Source organism: Leuciscus leuciscus, assembly GCF_965113295.1.
Source record: "Leuciscus leuciscus genome assembly, chromosome: 16".
Lineage (NCBI taxonomy): Eukaryota > Metazoa > Chordata > Actinopteri > Cypriniformes > Leuciscidae > Leuciscus > Leuciscus leuciscus.
The window spans coordinates 30,891,353-30,914,763 of NC_138740.1; the positions used below are offsets into that span (position 1 = coordinate 30,891,353).

Sequence of the window (23,411 nt, forward strand, 5' to 3'; positions counted from 1 at the left end):
TTTATATTTTAAATATATTGTGTATTATTATTATTATTATTAATATTATTAATTCTAATTAATTATATTATGAATCTATTTGATAAATGCATGTTATAGATCTTATTAAGAACAATCCATTTGTGAAAAAGGTTGGGTTTTTTTTGGACCTCGTAATGTTTAACCAATATGCCACAACTGGATCTTCCAGTGAAAATGACAGACTTCTGTCTGGTGATGTATGCAGGACTTCTCCAGTCATTTAGCTCACATTCATCTTCCTCCACTTTTGAATGTAACACCCACATCTCAAAATCAAATCAATAACCAATGCATATAACCAAGTCCCCGCCCGACAATTTCTTCTTTTTCGATAATCCATTACACTTGGATGTGCATCACAATAAGGAAGAAAAGATCTGTCGCTATTTCCAATTCATTGTGACTTTAAGGCATTTAGTTTTACATCTTGTTGGTCTACGATATGGCAAGACTCTTGTATCTAATTTCCAAACTCTTATATATTCTATTTTGTGACACTGCGGTATCCTTCCAGCATTAAGGGTTTTGAAGTGTCTGGGTCAGTGTGTGTAATGACTTTAGCATGCCTCTTTTTGTTAACTGCTTGAAATCAGCCCAGATCCATCTTTGCCCCTTACGATATAGTAAGCTTTTTATGAAACATGAGAGAAAAGGCCTCTTGTTGAGCCATTTAATGCTCAAACAGTTCCCTAAGAGAGAACCATCTGGAACATCCATGTCTTCCTGATTGACAGTGCTGGAATTGGCGTGGCTAAAGAGCGTGTCGCTGGAAGCTCAGGGTGAAATCAGAGAGGCTTTAGTGGGGCTGGTAACCACTAGAAGGCCACTATTGTCCCTTCTGTTCTTTCAGCCAATTATGACCCATTCTAATCGCGCCTTGACAAACGTGATCCAATAAAAATGCTCCCTGAAGACAGCAAGGGTCCCACATTTAGTTGATGTCCTTCAATAGATTCTTATTTGTCTTTAAACTTTTATAAGTTTTTGTATGTTTAACCTTTTTGTGTATTTTTTATTTATTTTTTCATTAGGGCGTAGTGCCGCCCATCGTGTGCTGGAGCGTTATAGAGCCCGAACCCAGGAGCAGGCCAACCTGAACCGCGGACTCAGCCGCTCTATGGGCTCTCTTCCCATCCAGGACCTTGTCAGAGCTGACGAGGGTCTTGTTCAGTATGCCCCTTCAGAGTACCACGCTGGGTCCGGATCCACTGCCGAACTCTACCACCAACGCCAACAACAACAACAACAACAACAACAACTGCAACTGCAACAACAACAGCGCGGCCGACCCGTGGAGGTGAACCAGCGTTCACACCCTCATCAGAGAAACAAAAGCTGGGCCTCCTCAGCAGACCTGGCCTGCCTGGATCCGGATATGCTCCGCTTTGGGGCCCTTGAGGACGCCCGACGGGGCAGCAGCGCTCTGAGCACCCGCTCAGCCAGTAAACACAAATCAGCTTCCAAAGCCAGAGACTCCCGTTATTCGGACTTTGGGAGCTTGGATGTCAGGAAGACCCATCACCATTCGAGTCAGTCTGTCGGCTCGGCGTTCAACAGCGCTTACGACCGGATCAGAGAGAAGCATAAGAAACTGCAAGCGCTCAAACAGGCCATAGATGGTGAGTACTGATTCTAAACTTACTTGTTCGCTTACCGCAATAATAAACGGTCTGTGAATCTCACAAAACCTGTCAAGAAAGAATGTTTCACAAAATATTTTGCATGAACAAAGTTAGGCCAATTGTATTATATTTTATTTATACTGCGTTGTAATGTATTTTATACTACTTCTATGCTGATGTTAGTTTTAAAAATAATTAAACATATAACATTAAAGTTAAACTAAGAATGGCAAAAGTAAAATTCCTGGACACAAAACAGGAAAGATAATTAAAGTTTAAAATATGTCTGAAAATATTGTCACAATACAAAAAATATAGATTTTTAAATATCGGCTGTTCAAAAGGTTAGGGTCAGTAATTTTTTTTTTTTTTTTTTTTGGCAAGAAATGTATACTTTTATTTTGCAAGGATTCATTAAATTGAAGTGACAGTAAATACATTTATAATGTTATATTTCTATTTCAAATAAATGCTGTTCTTTTGAATTGTCTATTTATCAAAAAATCTTATCAAACAATATATATATTGACTTCCACCAAAAAAATATTAAGCAGCACAACTGTTTTCAACATCATTATTAGAAATGTTTCTTTCAAAACATCATATTAGAAAGATTTTTGAAGGATCATCTGACACTGAAGACATTTCAGATTTGCCATCAAAGGAATAAATAATATTTTTAAATATATTTAAACAGTTCTTTTAAATGTGTAATAATATTTCACAACATTACTGTTTTTACTGTTTCTTTGATCTATTAAATGTGGGCTTTGTGAGCAGACTTTTCAAAAACATTTAAAAAAAACTTAGGGACCAGTAGTGTACTTGTAGACTGCTTGCAATATATATGCTTGCAATATATATGTTTTTCTTATGATCTTAGAGTTAAATTACCCTGCCATTTCTTGTCAGGCTTTATGAGATTGACCCCAATGTGGAAAATTACAAGTAATGCCTATGGCTCTGCAAGATTTTGTCAGAAAATCCAGATCCAGGATTCGTTTTCCCATCAAGGTCATTGTATCAACAACACTTTGTTTGCTGTGAGTTGTGCAGAGCTAGTTTTCAGAATGATATTGACTATCTGATGGAAACTGCACACAAAAATGGCTGAAATCACCAGTGAATGGACTGTGGGTGTGCTGTCTGAGACTGAGACTAGCGGTGATGTAGCCTAAGATTTGGGATTGTAATCAAAAGGTTGCAGTAAAACACTTAACCCTGTGTTGCTCAATGAGAAATTGTGCCTGTAGCTTATCATTGCATCATGGTCACATCACAAAATGCTTTTGTGGTAAGGGTTTTATTCTACAGGCCTCATGCAATGCAGTTGATATGACAGCGTCAACCAGGCTGGTTAAAACCACTGTGCTACTGACTTTGACTCATAACTAAAATGCAATAACCATCAGAAGATTCAACGGCAACCATGAATTGTATTTGTGTTACAGAGGATGATGCTTTGAGTTCCTGTGAAACTAAAGTCCCGCCGAGCTGAGGTGTCTCCGTGTGTATGTGTGTGTGTGTGTGTGGTGGAAGTGAACGCAGGGTTATGAATGGGTTTTGCGTGGCTTTTGCGCGTGCGGCATGTTGCCAGGTTCTTTATGACTCAGTCTGGCTGAGGGCTCAAGATTCCAGGAACTAATTAGAGAGATGGATAATTCTAGGCCTTCAAAGCTCACAGACTTATGCAAGCTTTTTACTCTCTCTCTTTCAGTCGTTCACTCTCTCTGGGTCTCTCTCGCCATTTTCCGCTAGCTTTTCATTCAAAACTTTCCACACTGTTGGTGAAACTAATTTAAAGTAGTTAAACATCACCAGTCAAGCTACCCTTTTGAAAAAGTTCACTGCATGTAACTATATGCAGCTTTAGGGAGGACTATTTTATTTATTTTTTTGTTATTTATTATTTTATTTTAATACTGATTAATCATAATATTTTAGTTGTATATCGACACAAAAAAATATGCATATACTTGGAGCAGAGAGACTGAATTGATTTTTTGAACCGGTTCATTTATATAATCTGTCTGAACGAACCTATTCATTAAAATGAATCAAACTTCTCTGTGCTTATATAAAAGAGGACATTTCAGGCGAAGATATTTATTATCTCATGACAAAAAGTTATGTAATTAATTCTCCCATACATGTTTTTTCTTCATTCTGGTCTTATTGCCACCTTGCAATCTCCATATGAGCCATTTTTATGTACACATCCTTCGCCTGGCCTCCATCTGGACATTTTCTCGATGGAGAGAAGCTTTGCTTCATAATAATAAACATCAGGCTTTCCAACCCGACCTGGCCCTGAACCGAGCCCAGAAGCTGTTTGGCTGCTATTTTTACCACGGTTGAGCTCAGAACCAAAGACATTCTCTTCCCAGCCCGTGTGGTTTTACTCTGGCTCATGGATCCATGAAGCTGATCTGTCTGAGGCTGTCTAATACTCTGCACTTTTTTAGTAGCATTCTTTCCATTTATAATGTTAGGGGGTTTTTTTTACACCAAAAACAGTCGATTTAATGTTTCATGAGGTCTTTCGATCCTCTTTTAGACTCTTAGAATTAAATGACCTGTACCTTTAAGACGTGTGTAAATTGCCTGGTTGTGTACATTTTTGCGTTTTACATGGTGTGGTTCGTCATATGTTGAGGTATTCATGGTTGTGATGGAATAACTTTGACATTTTCTGAATAAATCTTATATTATACTCTTTCTTCAAAAGAGCAGGAAAAAAATACTGTTTTCAATCATATGTTCTCCAAAGTGTATTATAAGAGGAATCTTTGCCATCATATTGCTTTTGTGAGGGAAAACACGATTCTGTGTGTCAAGCTGCCGTCTGTCCATCCGCTTGTGTAAACATGAGCCAGGCTCATTTTCCTGACAATAATGGGCCGCATTACCCACGATCCTGAAGAGAAGGAATGTCCAGCCCCATTAGAGCATGATGGGAAAGAGCACATATTTTGGTTGTTTTGGTGCCTGTATTTGCTGTGAATGAATGTAATGGTGCACAGATCATTTGTTGAGGCTCGTAAGCATAGCAAACAACTGATCCCTATATAGTTTCACACTTAATTTAAATTAGTTTACATTCAAATTTGATTTAATTTTAAATTATTTAAATTCTGCATTTTTATTTGATTTTGTAAAATCTATGTTTGCTCTTTCATCTCGACCTACTTGGTGTTTGTGATCCGTCATTAGGGAAACTCTGCCCTAAATACATCCACTTTCAAGTCAAGGTACATCCGTGTTTTTGGAGTGTGCTGACCTTGGAGACAGTCATTTGAGTCATGTGTTTTTGGCACGAGGAAACTTGTCATGTGTTACTTGTCCTCAGGTCACACGTGTGCTGTTTTGTTGTTTTATTGGAGACATTTGTGAGTAGAATTGATCAGGATTCTTGAGCAGACAGAAGGGTCTGATAGACAATTGTATTGTCTACATATATCCTGATAATAAAAGACATGGATGAGAACGGAAAGAGATTATTTCATGTTAAAGCTCAGTCCATCTGTGTGGATTACATTTTATGGAAGATCTCTCACCCGTGGGTCGAAGGTCGCTTGGATCTAAAAGCTTTTTAAAGACTTCTCCCACACTCAACTAGAGCTTCAGGAAACTCTGAGCTGTGGAGACACTTCCCAGATCACACGCTCTATAAACTCCACCACTTCTTCATTCCACAGGTCTTCCTACTATGTAACATTTATTCTGTGTTACATCTGTTTTGCGACCTGTCATGATCTTATCTACTTGTAGTTTCGCAGAGAGATCAGATCTTATCTCTCTCACACTCTGCATATCTTCAGGTCACTTAGAAGTTTAACTTTTTGCAGCTTTTTTTCTTTTCTTTTTCCTCACCTGCATGACCCTACAGTTTATCAATGTATATATTATTTTAGACATATTGTTTGAGAGAGACTCTCTTAATTGTTCACCGAGAGTCATTGAGGGTCCCCAGAAAGATTTATTTATTTACTTGCAAGTTTTTGTTCATTACTTTATTTATTTACACTTCCTTATTTTCACATTTATTTATTTACACTTTTTATTTATTTACGTTTATTTGTTTACATATTTTTTCACACATCTATGTATTTATTTACACATTTACACTTTTTATTTGTTTACATATTTTTTACGCATCTATGTATTTATTTACACATTTATTTGTATTTATTTACTTGCACATTTAGTGTAATTTATTTACTTACACATACGTTTGTTTGTTTACACATTAGTTTATTTACACATTTATTTATTTATTTATTTATTTATTTTATTTATAGACACATTTATTTAGGCTATGTATTTGCATTTAAAATTTGTTTATAACATTCTGAGCTTAGCACACTCTATACTGTGTTTGTAGGATTTATTCTGTGTGTGTTATGAAACAATATGGCTGGGGGAAAAAAAGGCTTGTCAGAGATTTAAAGAGCAACTCCAAATACGTTATTGCTACAAAACCACGTGCATATTTTTATGGTTTGATCTTCAATTATCAAAAGAAAAAAATACCATAAAAGCACAAGAGGATATGCAAGTCTGACAGAACTTTGACTCGACAGAATGAAAGCTTTTTCCACTTTGCTAGTAAATCTCTGACCTTCCTCTTAAAGTCAGCGCTTTACAGGACAGAAACAAAGCCGCTCTAATGAACAGACCTCTTCAGTGTTCAGCGCTTTAATGAAAACAGCCTCTCTCCCGAAACCCTTTTGTGTTTTCTGTCCTCATCAGGCTCTAATTACCCCATTAATCCCTTGTTCTTTTTCTCTTCCTTTGTTTTTATTTCATTTGTTTGTTGAATCCATTTGCATGTAAGACTTCCAATGGCAATAATCACTAGTATATGAGTTCCAACTGCCCCGGGCCTCTAAAACATTAAGATCAGAGGAGACCGTTGAGAAAGAAATGACTGGAAAAAGGCAAGGAACATGAGGAAGTGATGAAGAGCATGTAGGATTGGGAAAAGGTAGAGTAGGGAAAAGAATAAGTCTAAATGTGGGTGTTTTCTTCTCTGAAAAGAGCTTTAGCAGAAGATACTGAGGTGGCGTTGATATGTATGACCTGTCCACCTACACGTCCCGATCCTCTGAGCTTCTGATGGATGACTCACAAGATCTGAGGTCATGACAGGCCGTCCGCTCTTGGCGGACCCAGAAAATTTGGACCCAAGAGTTGAGATCCAACATCCATTGGGATACCATCTGTTCTGCCGTTCATTTCCAGTTGTTTCTTTGTCCACTTTCAAGAACTATTTTTGTTTTGCAACAAACTTTATCAACATTATAAGTGAACCTAGAGGAACAAAATCTATCATGACCCCTTTAAAGTCTTTGGTCATGTTTAATCAATGTGATTTTTTTCTGTACTCTTTTTGCCCACTGAATATTTTTCATAAATATGCATTTCTTATATTTTTTTATCTGAACAGTCCAAATTACATAATAGAACAACATATTAGGCCATTCATGACACTTGAGCAGAACAAATTTCCATGAAAATCGGTTTTTAACACCATTCTTGCGTATTTTGTCATATTTGAATGAATGGATTTACACCGAATTTTTCATAAACAAGGCAATTAAGATAAAAATGGCCCAATAATGACACAGGAACACATGAAACTACACAGAGCTTTATGTCATGCATCAATAAAACGATCACACATTTGTTTGGCAGATGTCGTGCATCACTATCGTTCAGCTTGTGGTTGGCATTGATCCAGAGGCATTTTCTCCTGAATTATCTCACATCTGCAAAGTGGCATGAAACGTGGCAGAAAATTGATTTGTATGACATTACGTGATGCGCGCAGCCTGTGGCAGAACACGCCGTCCTGCTCCCTAATGCACTCATTCGTTCCAAGATTTTCGCTCTACAGAAAGAGTTGTAAAATAAATGATGAGCCGAGAGAAAGCGCACACTCGAGGGAGTTAATGTGAAGGCTCTGAACTTGTCTTCAGAGGCTTTTAGCAGACGTGCTCTCACACCTACAGTGATGTGAGTGTTATCATGGGCCAGTTTGATGATACGGTGTGTGTTTGTGTGCGAGTGACTCACTTCACAGCCCGCCAAACTCCCACCAGGCTCTGAGAACTACACTATGTGGGCAGCATTTCCCATAGTCAAAGTAGAAATGTGTATGGGTGTCTGTTTTAGTTTTTTGTTGGTGTGAGTGTCTTGGTTTGTGTTTATGTGTGTGTACAGTGTTTTTTTTAACGCCCTTTTCAGGGGTTGCCAGATCATCCTCCCTTTTCGTATTGTGGGTTGAAACTCACAAAAGAACATGCCCAGGTTATACGTTAAATAAAAATTAAAAATGGAATTATTTAAAATTGATTTCAAAGCAAATCATTTTCAGTTATTTGCAGCTTGTTTTAAGTTTATAGAATTTTTTTTTTTTTTTGGGTGACATTTAAGCTCCTTTTAATGCAACCCCCCATTAAATATGGAGTATGCATCACACTGACGTGTGGCACTGTTATATAATTAAATCATTGTACAAAAATTACTGTATTACAATATAGTGACATTTGTCCACTGTTGAGAAAAATGGGAAGTAAAACCACTAAATAAATAAATAAATAAAGGTAAATAAATACATTTTATATTACATGTTTTTGTTTGTTTTAGTTTGCGTAATTATTTTTTGGTATTATATATTTTACTTATTTATTTATTAATGTTGAATTTTGACATTGTGACTTTATTTGTGGATTCTCCCCTGTTGCAAAGACAGAGCTCCCAAACACCCAGTGATGGTCTGGGTCAAGAATGCTGTTTATTAGTCTCTATTTCCTCCATGAGCAGGTGGTTTCATTTAAAGGGATAGTTCACCCAAAAATGGAAATTCTGTCATCTACTCACCCTCATGTTGTTCCAAACCTGTATGAGTTTCTTTCTTCTGCTGAACACAAAAGAAGATAGTGTGAACTATCCCTTGAAGTCAGTGGACTGACTGGTTCACTGAATTTATGGAACTGTTTACACATCTTTCAGTGTTTAGACGAAAGACGATCAGTTGCATTTTTGCCAGTCTCTTTACGTGGAACTGTTTGATTGCTTTACATAATTGTCATTGTTTAAAAGTTTCACTCAAGGTTGAGCTGATTGTTTACTGTGGAGAGCATTCAGTCCGGCATGAGACTAAAGCTTCATTGTGTTGCCTTTCCGAAACTCCTGGCTTGAGAAATCCTTCAGGAATTCTGTCAATGCTAAATATGCAGCTTTAAGAAACTGAAGTACATGGACTTGATTTTCTGGTTCTGACAGATTTGTCAAGTTATGCACAGAGGCAGCACGCCACACACAGGGAATGCTGTCAAGTTTCAGTCATAGTTTAGATAGTGACGTAACGTACACACACATACACAGAGTAAAGCTGAGTCAACGATTCAAAGTTTCCTACCTGAGCTTGGTCTGGAAATGCAAACTGAAGAATAATTTGACTGAGAACACACTGACAAGGGATTTAGTATTTCTTAAGGTCAACTAATACAAATAATTTAACAAATAAAACATATAAATATAAATGCATATAAGTATAATAAATACAATTACAAGTATTTTTTTTTTTAAAAACAAGTTGAAATCATTCAAATTGGTGACTTATGTGATTGGACTAATGATTAACAACCTTGGAAAGTTACAGTAGGTAAGGTCTTTAACAGTTTATAAGCTTTCGTGCAAAGAAAGTGACGTGTGTAGCCAAGTATTGTGTCCCATACTCAAAATTTATGCTTTGCATTTCGCAGATACAAGTGCACACACACACACACAGTAGTGAGTATTGAACCCATTAGGCCACAACTGCCTAAATAAAAATCTCCCTATGGAGAAAGTGAAATATTATGATATAGTGATTTTCATTGATCAAGATCTGGCAGCTACAGCACATTTTTCCTCTTGGGCGAGCGATTCGCAGATAGCTTTTCCTGCGCATGAAGTCCCCCAAATGCCAGCAAACCAATGAGAACGCGGGATAATGATGTTGAATCATAGCAACAGAGCGTATGCACCAAAGCTGCAGTGGATCCACTTACCCAAACCCTCTAACTGGCAGATTTGAAGGAAATTACCGTAGTTTGGTAGATAAATAAATGGAGTGTTACGTACGTATTGATAAAATCTTATCGTACGCTTTATTGCATACCTCAAACAAGTGAATTTATAATACAATCCCCCAGTTTCACAGACAAGGCTTAAGTCTAGTCCCAGACTAAAATGCATGTTTGAGCTGTTTTAACTGTTTAAACTAAAAGCAACTTACACTGACATATCTTAAAATGTCAGTGCCATTGTTTTGTCTCAAGATGCACACTTGTAATGTTTTTTATAAGGCACGTTTATAAAAGCTACTTAAGTGCCCTAATTAAACTAAGGCCTAATCCTGGCTTAATCTAAGCCCTGTCTGTGAAACCAGGCCATATTGTTAATATTAATTAGCGAGTCCACAAATGGCTTGGGTGATCGCCCCTGCTATAAAGTTAAATTAAAAACTTAATTTAAATAAAACAAACTTATTTAAGATGGTTTTGTTTGTTTTTTACAGGCTGATCAATATTAACAGATTCCTCAGTTCTGACACTTCTTAGTCCAGAGCCATGTTAACAGTTATTGGGTCAGCCTAGAGTGGTTTTCTCAGGTTTAAGGCCTTGGGTCTTTAATTGTAAAAGTCTCCTGTTTGAAAACTGAGCTTTCTGAAATTCTTACAGATGAGATGACTGCCATATGGTGTTCATTCATACATTCATTGAGTTTTGAGGAGCTGCAGTGGAGTATAAGTAGTTTTGCTGTAGACTCAATGTACTTTACTGGATTAGTGATCAGATATTATGCTGTGTATTGTAAACCCTTTCCGGTGTTTTCCAATCTCGCTTCTAAACCACACTGTAATCCAGGTCATATTGAAAGAAGTAAGGTGTGATTTGCTGATGTTATTTAATTAATTTACCCGAAGGCCTTAAACTTCACTGCTGGTCACATACCTTCCTTTGAGATCATAAAACATGACACGTGGAAGAACATGATTTACACTCGTGTTCATACCAAAAGCCTACACTGTTAGTTACTGTATGAATGTTTGGAAGCTTTTTAGACACTCCCTCATCACATTTCTGAACTCCCCGTCAGTGCTTATAATGATGGAAATAATCTGTAACAGTTTCCAGCAGCATCTGCATTTACTATGATAATAACAGTCCATGATTGAGAATATTAGGGTATTCGTTTGGTTATGGGGATAGAATTTTCTCTGGACATGATTTAAAAGACAATAAGTGTGACAGGAATTTTTTGTAGCACAAAGCTGCTTTGAAACGGTGTATTGTGAAAAGCTCTAATACAAATAAATGTGAATTGAACAATTAGTGCTCTTTTTAATAATAAAATACAAGTTGAGGGCAGGGCTGTCCCTGATTTTCTCAAGAAATAAACTAGAATTGACGGGCTAACTTTAGTATTTGAATGTGCTGTGCTACATTCTTACATAATGGAATTTACAAAGGAATTTACAAATGGAATTTCCATTTTCAGATCCCCTACATACTCACAGAAGATACCACAGCGACTACAGTTCCTCCAGCGAAAGCCCCTCAGTGGCATCATCAGACCCCGACTACAGACAAGGTTGTACTAATGACCTCATCAATCTCAAACTCATCAAACTTTTCTTTTTTTTCTTTTTTTTATACACACCAGGCGTATAAAGAACTTCTGGCTTGAATCCAAAAAAAAAAAAATTGCATTTATATTATTTTTATTTTCTTGTTTATTTATAAGAGAAGGAAGTCAATTTTGTAGCGTTTTTGTTGTTGTCATATTATGAGATTATTTTCATGATAATTTAAGCCCCTCCCACATTCTTATTACCGTAATAAGACCGTAAGAATCCAGTTGTATAAACTACAAGTTTATAGGCATATATAATAATATAGTATAGAATTTTATATATATTTTATATAATGTATAATTATTTCTTTATGTATATTGTATTGTTTTATGATATATTTTTCTGCATTACAGTAAGGACCTATAATTAATGTTACGATGTTAAAAATACCAAAATAAGATTAATTTTCAAGATATTTTTTTTTCCTGTTCAACATGATGTTTATCCATAAGATCATCTGGGCCATATGACCATAGTTATGAATGCAGTGTGAGTCATCACATCTTGTAGTACTGTGAGCATTTCAACAGTTTAGAATAGATGAATGTGGGTGGATGTAATTAGAATCAAACTCATTGATGGCCCTGCGGTTCATTTAGGGGACATACAAATGTTTTGATTTGCATATTACTGCACTGTGCAAGGCACATACCTCACATGCATTAGTTTCACAACTTTTTTTTACACAAACAGCAAAGCCAGAAGATTTGAGGCGGTTCAGCTCTCAGGTCGGCCTCACAGAGCATGACGCCGTTTCGCTCAGCAGTGCACAGAGACACAGGTATTCTCTCTCTTTTTTTTCTCTCTGTTGTTTGTGTTGATCAATCATCTGTACTGACCCCTTCTTGAGTTCTTTTGTGGTTGTGGACCCAGGCCCAAGTTAATGATAATCTAAACCCTTCCTGAGTTCATTTCCTCTCATCCTGTTCAAGTTTAGCTCTGGTTACAATAACTGCAGCACTGAGTGTGTGTGTGTGTGGCTTCAGTTACCAAAAACTGTCCCCAGAATTGATCTAAACATCACAAAACCTCCCTATGGGGACATCCCCAGATATGTGATGTTAATATTTTCCCTCATTTTTTGAAACAAGGTTTGGATTAGTGTTTAGTTTTGTAATTAGCTTTATGTAAACGAGCACGTCTATGTGTCATCATGTGTATAGTGTTCAATAGCAAGTCAAAAGTGTGTTCAAGCCATAAAGTTTTGAAATTGTCCTCACAAATATTGTAAGAAATGTCATAAACTGACTTTTGAGCACATTTTAAATTGCTCTTACAATTTGAAAGACTCATAAATCAGCCAAATAATGCTTTACATTAAATCTAGTAATGTCAATAGGGATCCGTAAGATGACGTATGCAATACATATTATTGTCTTAATATGAAAATCGTTGCACCTGGCTCACTAATATAACTTCTAATGTGTGTCTGTGTGTTCAGATTATAGATAAAGTGTGCTGCTTGTTTAAAAAAAAAAAAAGTAGTGATTTTCTGGCATTGAAGGCGTAAGCATTGAAATATGTCATCATCACTGTCATAATCGCAAGGCCCATCTACACTAGATACTTTGCACTTTGATATCCCACTGTTTTCCCTTGTTCTCTGCCTATTAACAGCTTTTTCAGTGATCTTCCAGCAGCTTTTGTTGCATTTTATCCTTATTATCCCAGGCAAACCGCCAAAAGTCAGTGTAAATACCGTGAATACTTCCATCTAATGTGTTTCTCATTGAGGCAGTGATTCTACTCCTCCCCCTGCTGGTTAACCAGATGAACTACCCACCTCTGTCCTTCCCTGAAGTAGATGTTGGCGGTTGGCGATGGTTGCCAGGTGCTGCTGTTGTGTAGAGCAGGTTTTGGACAGTGTTCAGTAATTGATTCCCTGAGGATGCCCAGGGCTCAGAGCCCCACCATAGGTCACCCATGGCAACCAGCTGGCTCTGCCATTGGCATAACGCTTCACACTCATTTAACTAACAGTCTTAGTTGTCTTATCCATCCTATAATCTTAAATTCTAAAGGATTCCTTTTCACAACTTGTTCTGATTTGGAAATTTAAATGTGCTGATATTATAATTACATAAATAAACACACACACTCATGTTGGGTTTCCATGTTTTATGAGGACTTTCCATAGATATAATGATTTTTATCAGATGTTGGTGTATATAAAATATATGTATTAGTGTATAATTATAAGCAGAATGAAAATGCACTGAATTACAACGCCATCCTGGTTTTGCCTTGTGTCCAGACTTTTTGAGGCGGGTCAGGATGAGCTGTTGGGAACAGAACTTCTGATCCAGCGTCAGGAAGAATTGCACAGGCTCCAGGCCCGGCTGTCTAGAGCCTCCATCTACCCCGGCGAAGACCCGCGCACCTCCATACTGGACCTGGTGGAACCCCTTCATAGCAGTCCTTTGGAGACCGGCCTCCATCCACGCAAATCTAAAGTAATACAGTGGTGCAGAATTCAGATTAAATTCACATTGTACAAGTTAGTGTTAATGACGAAAGATGATTTAATTAAATTTGACATTGTGAATAATCCAAAGATGTCGTAATCCAGTTCATCTGGATTCAGATTGACTTTACTTTTGCTTCATGTCGTTCACACCATAACTTTTATGAAAAAATCACATTTAACTGAGTTCTTATTTTTTTATTTATCTGGTTTTAGCATGAATACTGCAAAGGTAAATAAATCAATGTCAACTGAACTCTAATTGAATTCAGTTTATGCAAGTTACAGAATTAACAACGAAGGATGAAGTATTTGATTAAATATGCTTAAAGCAAATTCAATTCAGAATTCATTTTATACATATAGCTTTGTGAATAGGATAACATAATCCAGTTCATCTGAATTCACATTGAATTCACTTAAACTTTGCAGCATTCACACTATAACAGGCAGGAAGTGATCATGCTCAACTGAGTTCATATTTATCTAATTAAAGTTTTATACAAAGCTGAAGAAATCAAGGTCAATAAAATTCAGATTGAATTCAGATTATGCAATTTATAGTGTGAATGATGCAAACATGAAATAATTAAATTTGACTTCAGATACACTGCATATGTTCGTATGTGAGAGCACAATCACTTTGATTAGTTCAACTTAAGGTCTCTGTGGGACGTTTGAAAAAATGTTTTTTTTGTGTGTTGTAGAATCTGTTTGGCCCCGAGTTTGTGAGGATGAGCAGTGAGCCAACTGTGGTTTTAAGCGTGCCTTCGTCCATTATGGTAAGACAGCAAAACTGCTCTGATTTTTGCTGCTACATGTATAAATGTATATATGTATGCATTTATAATCTTTGCATGTTTTGACAGAACAAGTCAAAGGAGGAGAGTCTAAGAAAAGTGGGGGTGGTCTTACTGAACGGTCAGAAGTTGGAGCTGTGTTGCGATGTGAAGGCGGTCTCTAAGGACGTTTTGGACATGGTTGTAGCTCACATTGGACTGGTGGAGCACCATCTCTTCAGCCTCGCCTACCTTAAAGGTGCATAAAACATCTTTCTTTTAAACTGTTATTAAATGCATCAAATTCCTTTCTGCCTCCATTCATTTATTGTATACCTTTCTGTCTAAAACAAAAATGCGGACACTTTGTAGAGAAGAAATGTATTCGGTTTTGTTTGTGAGAAATGCATTATCTTTCACAGTTTTGTGTTTTTGTTGAGTCTAAATGAAAGCACCATGCTGCATTTATATATATCTAATCAATCCTGCAGCATTACATTTAAAGTGATATTTAAGTAGATTTTTCCTGTAATGTCAACAGGACAGCTTATTGTTATTGGTATATGTTCAGGTGAACAGAGTTATTTGATTATGAAGTGTGTAAATACATCAGAATAAATAATTCTGTTGTTGTCTTCCTGACACGCTGCCCCTGCATGACTCCTCTAGTTACGGCTCTAATGGACACGGGTGGTTTGTGTCCACAGATGGTTCATTAAGTCCTCTGACTCATGCCTCCCAAGCCAAAGGCTTTTGCTTGTTATGCTGCATTGAACACTTTTAGCATAATCTGTTTGTTTTTCTTATTTTCTTTTTCCTCTTTTTAGATGACGAGTTCTACTTCGTCGAACCTGACTCCAAACTTTCAAAGGTGGCACCTGATGGTTGGAAGGATGACCCTAAGAAAAAGAAAACGAATGTCAATTTTAATCTGTTTCTGCGTATCAAGTTCTTTCAGGATGATGTCAGTCTGATACAGTAAGAGCTCAGACAGCAACTGCAATCAGGCTCCAAAATATTGTAACTTGCTAGCTATTTTATGAATTGCAAAATAAAGCATGCAGTCTGTACTATCAGTGAATCTAGAAAGCCAAATGCTTTTTCCTCCTATTTTCATTTTATTTTTGCAATCCCAGAAATTAATGTGGTGCCACGTTCCTCACGTTCAGGCCACTACAAAGAAAATATAAAGCGATGATTTATTTGATCAAATAAGCAGTAAATATTGTGAATTATTATTACCATTTAAAATACTATATTGAATTTTAATACATAATATATTTTGTTCTATTTAATGTATGCTTGCTGAATAAAAGTAATAAAAAATGTTCTTACTGACCCCAATCTTTTGATTGGTTCTGCATCAATAAATGTATTATCCAGTAAAGCCAAATTAATCAAGCTATTTTTTTTTAATAGACACACGATGACAAAGCACCAGTACTACTTGCAGCTGCGGAAGGATATCCTAGAGGAGCGTGTACGCTGTGACCTGGAAAATTCCATGATCTTGGCGTCCTTGGCACTGCAGGCGGAGTTTGGGGACTATCAGACGGAGGTACAAACGACATGGGGGAAAAATAGAGAAACTTTTTGTTCACAAGATTAAGAATAATTTTTGAGTACATCAGTGTTTTTTGAGAGATTGTTGTTACCAACTGAAAACCCCCTTACCATAGTTATTTATTTATCTAACTCTCCAGATTCCATTAGTACCACTCAAGTGTTTTATAACAAAAAAATGTTCTTTAAAACAGGAATCTTAAATAATATTTTAAAGCAGAGATTGTTTTGACCATCATATTAACTCTCAAAAATAAAGGTTCTTTATTGGCTTCAATGGTTCATTGAAGAACCTTTGGAACCTTTCCATTGCATGAATGGTTATTTATAGTGGAAAAAGGTTTTTCAGGAAAAAATGGTTCTTCTATTGCATCGCTGTGAAAACACCATTTTGAAACCTTTATATTTAAGAGTATTCATTACATGTTTTCTCCTTTCCATCAGCTCCATGGAAAGACATATTTCCGGTCGGAACACTACCTCCCCGCTTCGGTTCTGGACAAGATCGATCAGACCACCGTTAAAGAAGAGCTACCCAAACTCCACAGCTCGTACTTCAACGCTTCAGAGCAGGAGGCCGAGCTTGAGTTCCTTAAGGTCAGGAACTAAATGAAACGCATCAGTCCTGCAGAGTGATTCTAGGCAGAGCTTCCTGATTGGCCAAACTTCTGTAATTGACTGGAATAAACATAGATTGCTGCAATCTGTTTTCCCTCAAATACTTTTGATTACAGCCAGACCAAAAGTTGTACTTGGAGCCTGGTTGTACTCATTCACAGACATGAATTGTTTTTAGTTTGAGTTTTTTTTTACGAGATAAGTACAGTAAAGTCAATAATTGTGAATGAACTGACTTGTTTTGATTGTGCTCGATTTCTTTTCCTAAAAGCTGTTGTTGTAGTCTGCTTGTGATTAGATCGGTCTCGTCATTTCTCTCTAATTTAAAGGTGTGCCAGAGACTGCCGGAATATGGAGTTCACTTCCATCGTGTGCTTCCTGAGAAGAGATCCCTGACTGGCATCATGCTGGGCATTTACTCGAAGGGTGTTCTCATCTTCGAGGTCCTGAATGGAAATCGAACCCCTGTGCTAAGGTTCCCCTGGAGGGATACCAAGAAGATCTCTTTCACGGTAAGATGTTTAAATGTGCATGTTTACGTTTGGTGGAAATCACACAGCCGTGAGTTCCCAGAAAAAAAGCTAAAGAAGTTCAGCTTCAGGCTGTTTGACATGGAATCATTTATTTGGTGTGTTTATGTGTTTCTCTATGGCAGAAAAAGAAGATTTGCTTGCAGAACACTTCGGACGGGATCAAACATCTGTTTCAGACAGACAGTCAGAAGACCTGCCAGTATCTGCTGCAACAGTGCTCGGCCCAGTATAAATTCCACCTGCACATGAAAGCCAGACAGAGCCACCAAGAACTGCAGGACCTGGGTGAGAAAGAAAGAAAGAAAGAAAGAGCAAACAAAAATGGAAGCAGAAAGCAAGCATTTATTTAATTTTTTATTTAATACTCTTTATGTATAGAGGACCAGGAGTGCCACTTAAAAATAAAATGAAGAATCAATTTATCAATTTAATAATTCAAACATAAAAATGTATATAAATAAACCACTTTTAAATGGACAAATTAATAGACATTTTTAAAGTTGTTTATTTGATTCGTGTTTTTAAATGTATTTTAATAAAACCATAAAACAAATAAAATAAAAACATTTTAAATGTATGAATAAATAGACAAATTTAAAATTGTTTATTTGATTCATGTTTTTAAACTTAGATTAATAAAACAATAAAAAGTACATTAATAAATTATTTTAAATGCACGTTAAATCGCAAAAAAAAAAAAAAAAGCATTTGACAAACCTTTTCTCTTCCTATTTGGCAGATACTTTTCTTTGTCGTTTTGCCAAATGCTTTTCTTTATCCATTTGTCAATCGAGTTAAAAAATGCCATTGGACAGTACACACGTAGGAGCAACCAATCAGCTTATATGTGTTAACTGTCCAATGGCATTTTTAACTCCATTGGCAAATGGATTAAGAAAAGCAAATGGCGAGTGTTTTTTTTAATACGATTTAAACATTGCTTTTAAGTGTATTCAATTTAGTCAAATGTTACCTTTTTAAACATGATTTTGTGATTTTTATTATTTCTGGTTTTGATTAAAAATTGATCATTGATTTCTTAATTATATTTTTGTGTGGTACTCCTAGTTCTGATCAGTTATATTTATTTATTTTTAGTTGAATAAATACTTTAATTCAGCAAGAAGGCATTAAATTGACCTTTCAAAAAATATATATTATGATTCATTGTTTATGAAATTAAATCATTTTCTGTTTTAGAATTTAGAAGACAACAGTGTCATTTTTTTCCACTGTAACAAGATGACTTCAGGACTTCTGATGTTTATTTCAATATTTACTTCTGGCATTCTGAAATTTTTGCAATCAAAAGAAAACAACTTTAGGCAGACTTTTAGAGTTGAACTCCTAGTGATTAAACAAAATGAGAAAACGGCAAGGAAAAGTTCCTTTGAGATAAGAAACCTTGGGAAAATAAGGAAGTGTTCCAAATGGCCCATCCTCCTCAATTTGCTCTTCAAGAACTGGCATTAAACTCAGGGTTTCAGTGTTGAAAATAAACTATGGAGTCAATACAAGCTATAATGTAGAAACTTTCTTTGCTGTGTAGAAGCCAAAAATGGCATGCAAGCTGAAGCATGGCTTTAACTGTTGCACTTTGCATGTTCTTCACCATCTTCTGTTGTTTCTTCCATGCAGAGAACTCTCCTCTGAGCAGTCTGCAGTACTCTGATGGGATGGGTGCAGTTAGTCTGTCCCCCAGCACTGACCCCGAACTCTACAAGAGGATATCCTACTCTGAGATGTCCGTCAGCAAGAGTTCATTGGGTCGGGTCTCTGTCCCAGCAGAACCGCCCTATCCGGGGTTCAGCAGCTCCAACCCCAGGATGAAGAGTCGTTCCCATCATAACCTGGGTCAGCTGCCTGAGTCGCCAGAGCACAGGATGCTGCCTCTCAGTAGCCAATCACAGAGCGGCATGGCCCGATCACAAGTGCTTACATCATCACACCAGCGCGCAAGCTCCGACACGGACTCCATCTCTGTCGCCAGACAGCAGGAAAGGTGAGCGACACATGCAAACATATATTTACAAAACAAATGATGGTTGCGATCTTGTCTTGTTCACCGGCTGTCTCATAGATAGTTTAATGTTTTTACACTCGTTCACCTGCAGTTTGTGCTTTGTTTTTACACCAGTCTCCTTCTCCTGATCAATTGGAACTTGTCTTAAAAACAATGTCTCTGTACACCTGTCTCACTCTCCTACTCATGTACAACTTATATAATGTCTAATAGAGGATAACTCATCTTACACCCATTTTACAATGTGTTTGTATCCCGTCTCATTCTCCGGTTCTTCTGCTTAGTTGCAGTTTGTCTTATAATGTGTCACACCTGTATTACCCTCTTGATTAGCATTGTGTGCCTTTTAATTCCTTTATACCCGTCTCACTCTCCTTCTCTAAATACATTTTTTTAATTATTTTTTTACAATACCTTTATACCCGTCTTGCTCTCTAGCTCTGACGTGGTTTCTCTTATGTCTTTCAAACTTTCTCAATCTCCTGCTCTGCTTATGTCTTCACACTCGTATCGCTCTCCTGTTTGGCAGTTATTATATCTTTACACCAGTCTCCTTCTCCTGCTTGGTTGTAGTTTGTCTTGTAACTTCTTTAGGCTTGTCTGACTCTCCTGTAGTTTATCTGATAAGGTTTTTGCACCGGTCTCACTCTCACTTTCTGCTGAAGATTGTTTTTCGATGTCTTTGTACCCGTCTCACTCTCCTGATATGATTCAGCTTGTCTTGTTGCTTCACACCTGTCTCACTCTCCTCTTCTGCTGTGTTTTTGATTTAGTGTTTTACTCCTGTCTTACTCTCCTTCTGCTGTGTTTTTACTTTATAATGTTTTACACCCGTCTCACTCTTCTGCATCGTGTGCCTTTTAATGCCTTTACACACGTCTCACTCTCTAGCTTTGTTTTTTGATATCTTTACACCCTTCTCATTCTGCTGATCAATTGTAGTTTGTCTTATGATGTCTGTACTCCTGTCTCACTCACCTAATCGTGTACAATTTGATTTGTAAAGTCTTATAGATAATCTCATCACACCCACCATATTTTATTTTTTGATCTTTACACCCATTTTACACTCAATTTACAATGTCTTTACACCCGTCTCACTCTCCTAATCTGCTGTAGTTTGTCTTATGTCTCAAAACAGTGTCATTTTCCTTGTCTACTGTGGTTTATCTTATGTCTCTATACTCGTCTCACTCTCCTTCTCTGCTTCTTTTAGTTTGTTATACCCGTCTCACACTCCTGCAGTTTTCCGAATGTCTTTACGCCTGTCGCACTCTCCTGTTCTGCATTTGCGTGTTGCTGTGTCAGCTTGCCGCTGAGCTGCCTGGGGCCAACAGCATTAATCAGCTCTCAAGGGAGACAGACAGTCTCTGTGCCTGTGAGACTGATATTCTTCAAACCGTGTTTGCACATGTTTGCAACCATTTTATAGTCCTGTGAAGATAATTGTAATATGTTACACTCAGTGGTGTAATGCCTGCTCACAGGAACAGTGCTCTTGTGGGTGAAGTCTTGATTTAGGTTATTGTGATCAAGTACATCTTTATGATTGTAATGTCTATGTAACTTAAGTTTATAAATATCATATGCAGTTTCACTCTCTGGCGAATTTTATGAATTAATCAGAAAATGAAAATAACTGCGTTTATTCCACTGTGATTTTCTTTTCCCAGTATGTTCAGCACCACGGTCAATGACAGTCCCCGCTGGAGCCCCAAAAGCTTGAAGAAAGAGTCTGACTCTTCCTCCTGTGAGGACACGGGACAGGCGTATGTCGTAGGTGAGGACAATGAGACACGACCAGTTGCTTCTGTCTTATCTCCACTTGCACCTGCCTGGAAAATGGCTCATCACCCTCAAAGAACATGTCTTTCTGCTTTTGAACTTTTATTTCGCCGTCTCTAACTTCCTTACTTTGTAGTCTCTCTTCTGATGGTCTTGTCAGGATAGTGGGTGGAATTATTTTCTCTCTGCGTCTCTCTGTGGAGTCAGGGGCTGTCTGCTTCTTTCGTTTTATCTTTTTAACAGCTCTCTCCCTCGGTTCCCTCACTGATCTTTTCATTTTACTTCTCCATTTCATCCCATCATCCGCTGTTAGATTAGAGAGAGCAGCAGCCCAAATCCTCTCAACATCTTCCTCCGCATGTAGAATAGATGCCATAAAGAGATTACAGTCTGAATTGATGTGCTTCTACATTCATCATCATATATGTCAGAGAATAATGCAAGGCATTATATATACAAGTGATTATACCATGGTAAAGAATTGTTTTTAGGCAACATGACAGCAAAGTTCACCCTATTTACTTTCTTCATGCATGTTCCTGGTTCTATTGTGCAAAGACAATTTGGTGCTCAATAATCCAAAGAAAGAAATTTTCCTTTTTGGGTGACATACAAAACTCTTCAACCTCTCCATTATGGCATGTAACTCCATGATTCAATCAATTCCCAGTGAAAACACATGGATGTAAAATGCTAAGACTGTTTCGTGTTATCTTTAACCATGATGAAATCATTATTGTTTTTAAATGACAATATAAGACACCAATCTTCAATAAGCACTTTATTTATATTAATAGTTATAATAATTAATTAGCATTCCTGTGTTGTATTGTAGCTACACTACTGTTTAAAATATTTGTGGTAGTTTTGTTTTTTAAAATGGTTTTGAAAGAAATCTCTTATGCTCACCAAAAACAGTAAAAACAGTAATATTATAAAATATTATAACAATTTAAAAGAAATGTTTTCTATTTGAATACATTTTAAAATGTAATTTATTCCTGTGATGCAAAGTTGAATTTTCAGCATCATTACTTCAGTGTCACATGATCCTTCATAATTAATTTTAATATACTGATTTGCTGCTCAAGAAACATTTCTTATTATTATCAATGTTAAAAAAACAGTTGTGCTGCTTAATATTTTTTGTTGAAATATTTTCTTTCAGGATTGTTTGCATAGAAAGTGTAAAAGGACAGTATGTATTTGAAATAAAAATCTTTTGCAACATTATTAATGTTGCTTAATAAAATAATTTATATAAAAAAAAAATCTTACTGACCTCAAACTTTTAAATGGTAGTATATATTTTGAGGCATTACTATGAAATTTAGTTTGTGCGGTCACAGGTATATTGGATATATTTTACTCATTCAATCAGTCAAACTATAAATTTAAAAATATATAAAATTAGCAAATGAAATGCATAAAATTGACAACATTATGAGTACATTAATGTATTTAAATAAACAATCTTTTTTATTAAGGTTATGGGTCAAAAACAACGAAGACAGTAACTGGGCCTATTTTATTACTTTTATAGTTATTGTCCTTGTTGTTTTTTGCTGTGACGCAAAGCTAAATTTTCAGCAACATTACTCCAGCCTTTAGTGTCACATAATACAAAATACATCCCCTTGAAAACATGTATTTAATTATGTAGTTATGACGGTCTAGTACCTTGACCTGTTTTTAATATTCCGCAGGTGTGAGCATGCACAGCTCTGGAGTGCCCTCGACTCCTGCCGCCTCCATAGGAATCACTGGTACGATATAAAATCTGTGTTTCGTTTAGCTTTGTGGAGCACAGCACAGCTCTATGTACTTTTTCCTGCCAGTCATCTGTTTCTTTTCAGTGGTCAAATTTAGTAAGTCCTGAAAGTTGCTAGGAAATGTCATGTCCTCTCTGGCCCTGTAACACAAACATCTGCTTAAATTGCAGTGAACTTTTACTGAAGGAAAACAGTCCCGATTTGAATGTCAATAATAACAGTCGTTTGCCTCACATTGACAACGGCGTCAGTTTAATCAGAGTTTAGAATCCCAAAGTCTGATGAGAACTTGCCAAATCCAACATGCTCCGGATTGCTGTTTTCTCGGGTGTTTTGCATGGCATGGAGAACATCTTTTGTTATGCACTTTCCTCTCTCGCACACACTTGGCTCAAATTTCATTGGCGTCTTTCTCTGGCTCAGATGCACTGTTTCGCTAAGCCGCGTGTTTTTAGCAGCTCTGATATATGGTCGTGGTGTGGGCTAATCTCCCTCATCCTCGAGTATGAGTTGCTGGCCACGGCTGTTAGTATAGCACATCAG

The 23,411-nt window shown here is 36.8% G+C and overlaps 1 protein-coding gene across 6 annotated transcripts in view; it reads left to right on the forward strand.

Moving 5' to 3' along the window:
* Positions 1–23,411, forward strand: part of ptpn13 (protein tyrosine phosphatase non-receptor type 13) — an 83,676-nt gene that overhangs the window by 33,813 nt on the left and 26,452 nt on the right. For 5 of the 6 annotated variants that reach the window (XM_082140578.1, XM_082140577.1, XM_082140579.1 and 2 more), the window contains exons 7-20: positions 1,053–1,640; positions 11,196–11,288; positions 12,025–12,112; positions 13,586–13,784; positions 14,503–14,577; positions 14,665–14,833; positions 15,402–15,552; positions 15,994–16,132; positions 16,582–16,734; positions 17,085–17,267; positions 17,411–17,573; positions 18,927–19,290; positions 20,985–21,091; positions 22,803–22,862. In XM_082140578.1, coding sequence (XP_081996704.1) covers positions 1,053–1,640; positions 11,196–11,288; positions 12,025–12,112; positions 13,586–13,784; positions 14,503–14,577; positions 14,665–14,833; positions 15,402–15,552; positions 15,994–16,132; positions 16,582–16,734; positions 17,085–17,267; positions 17,411–17,573; positions 18,927–19,290; positions 20,985–21,091; positions 22,803–22,862 — 2,532 coding nt within the window. The remainder of the gene's footprint in view (positions 1–1,052; positions 1,641–11,195; positions 11,289–12,024; positions 12,113–13,585; positions 13,785–14,502; positions 14,578–14,664; positions 14,834–15,401; positions 15,553–15,993; positions 16,133–16,581; positions 16,735–17,084; positions 17,268–17,410; positions 17,574–18,926; positions 19,291–20,984; positions 21,092–22,802; positions 22,863–23,411) is intronic. The other variant, XM_082140580.1, reaches the window with a different exon arrangement.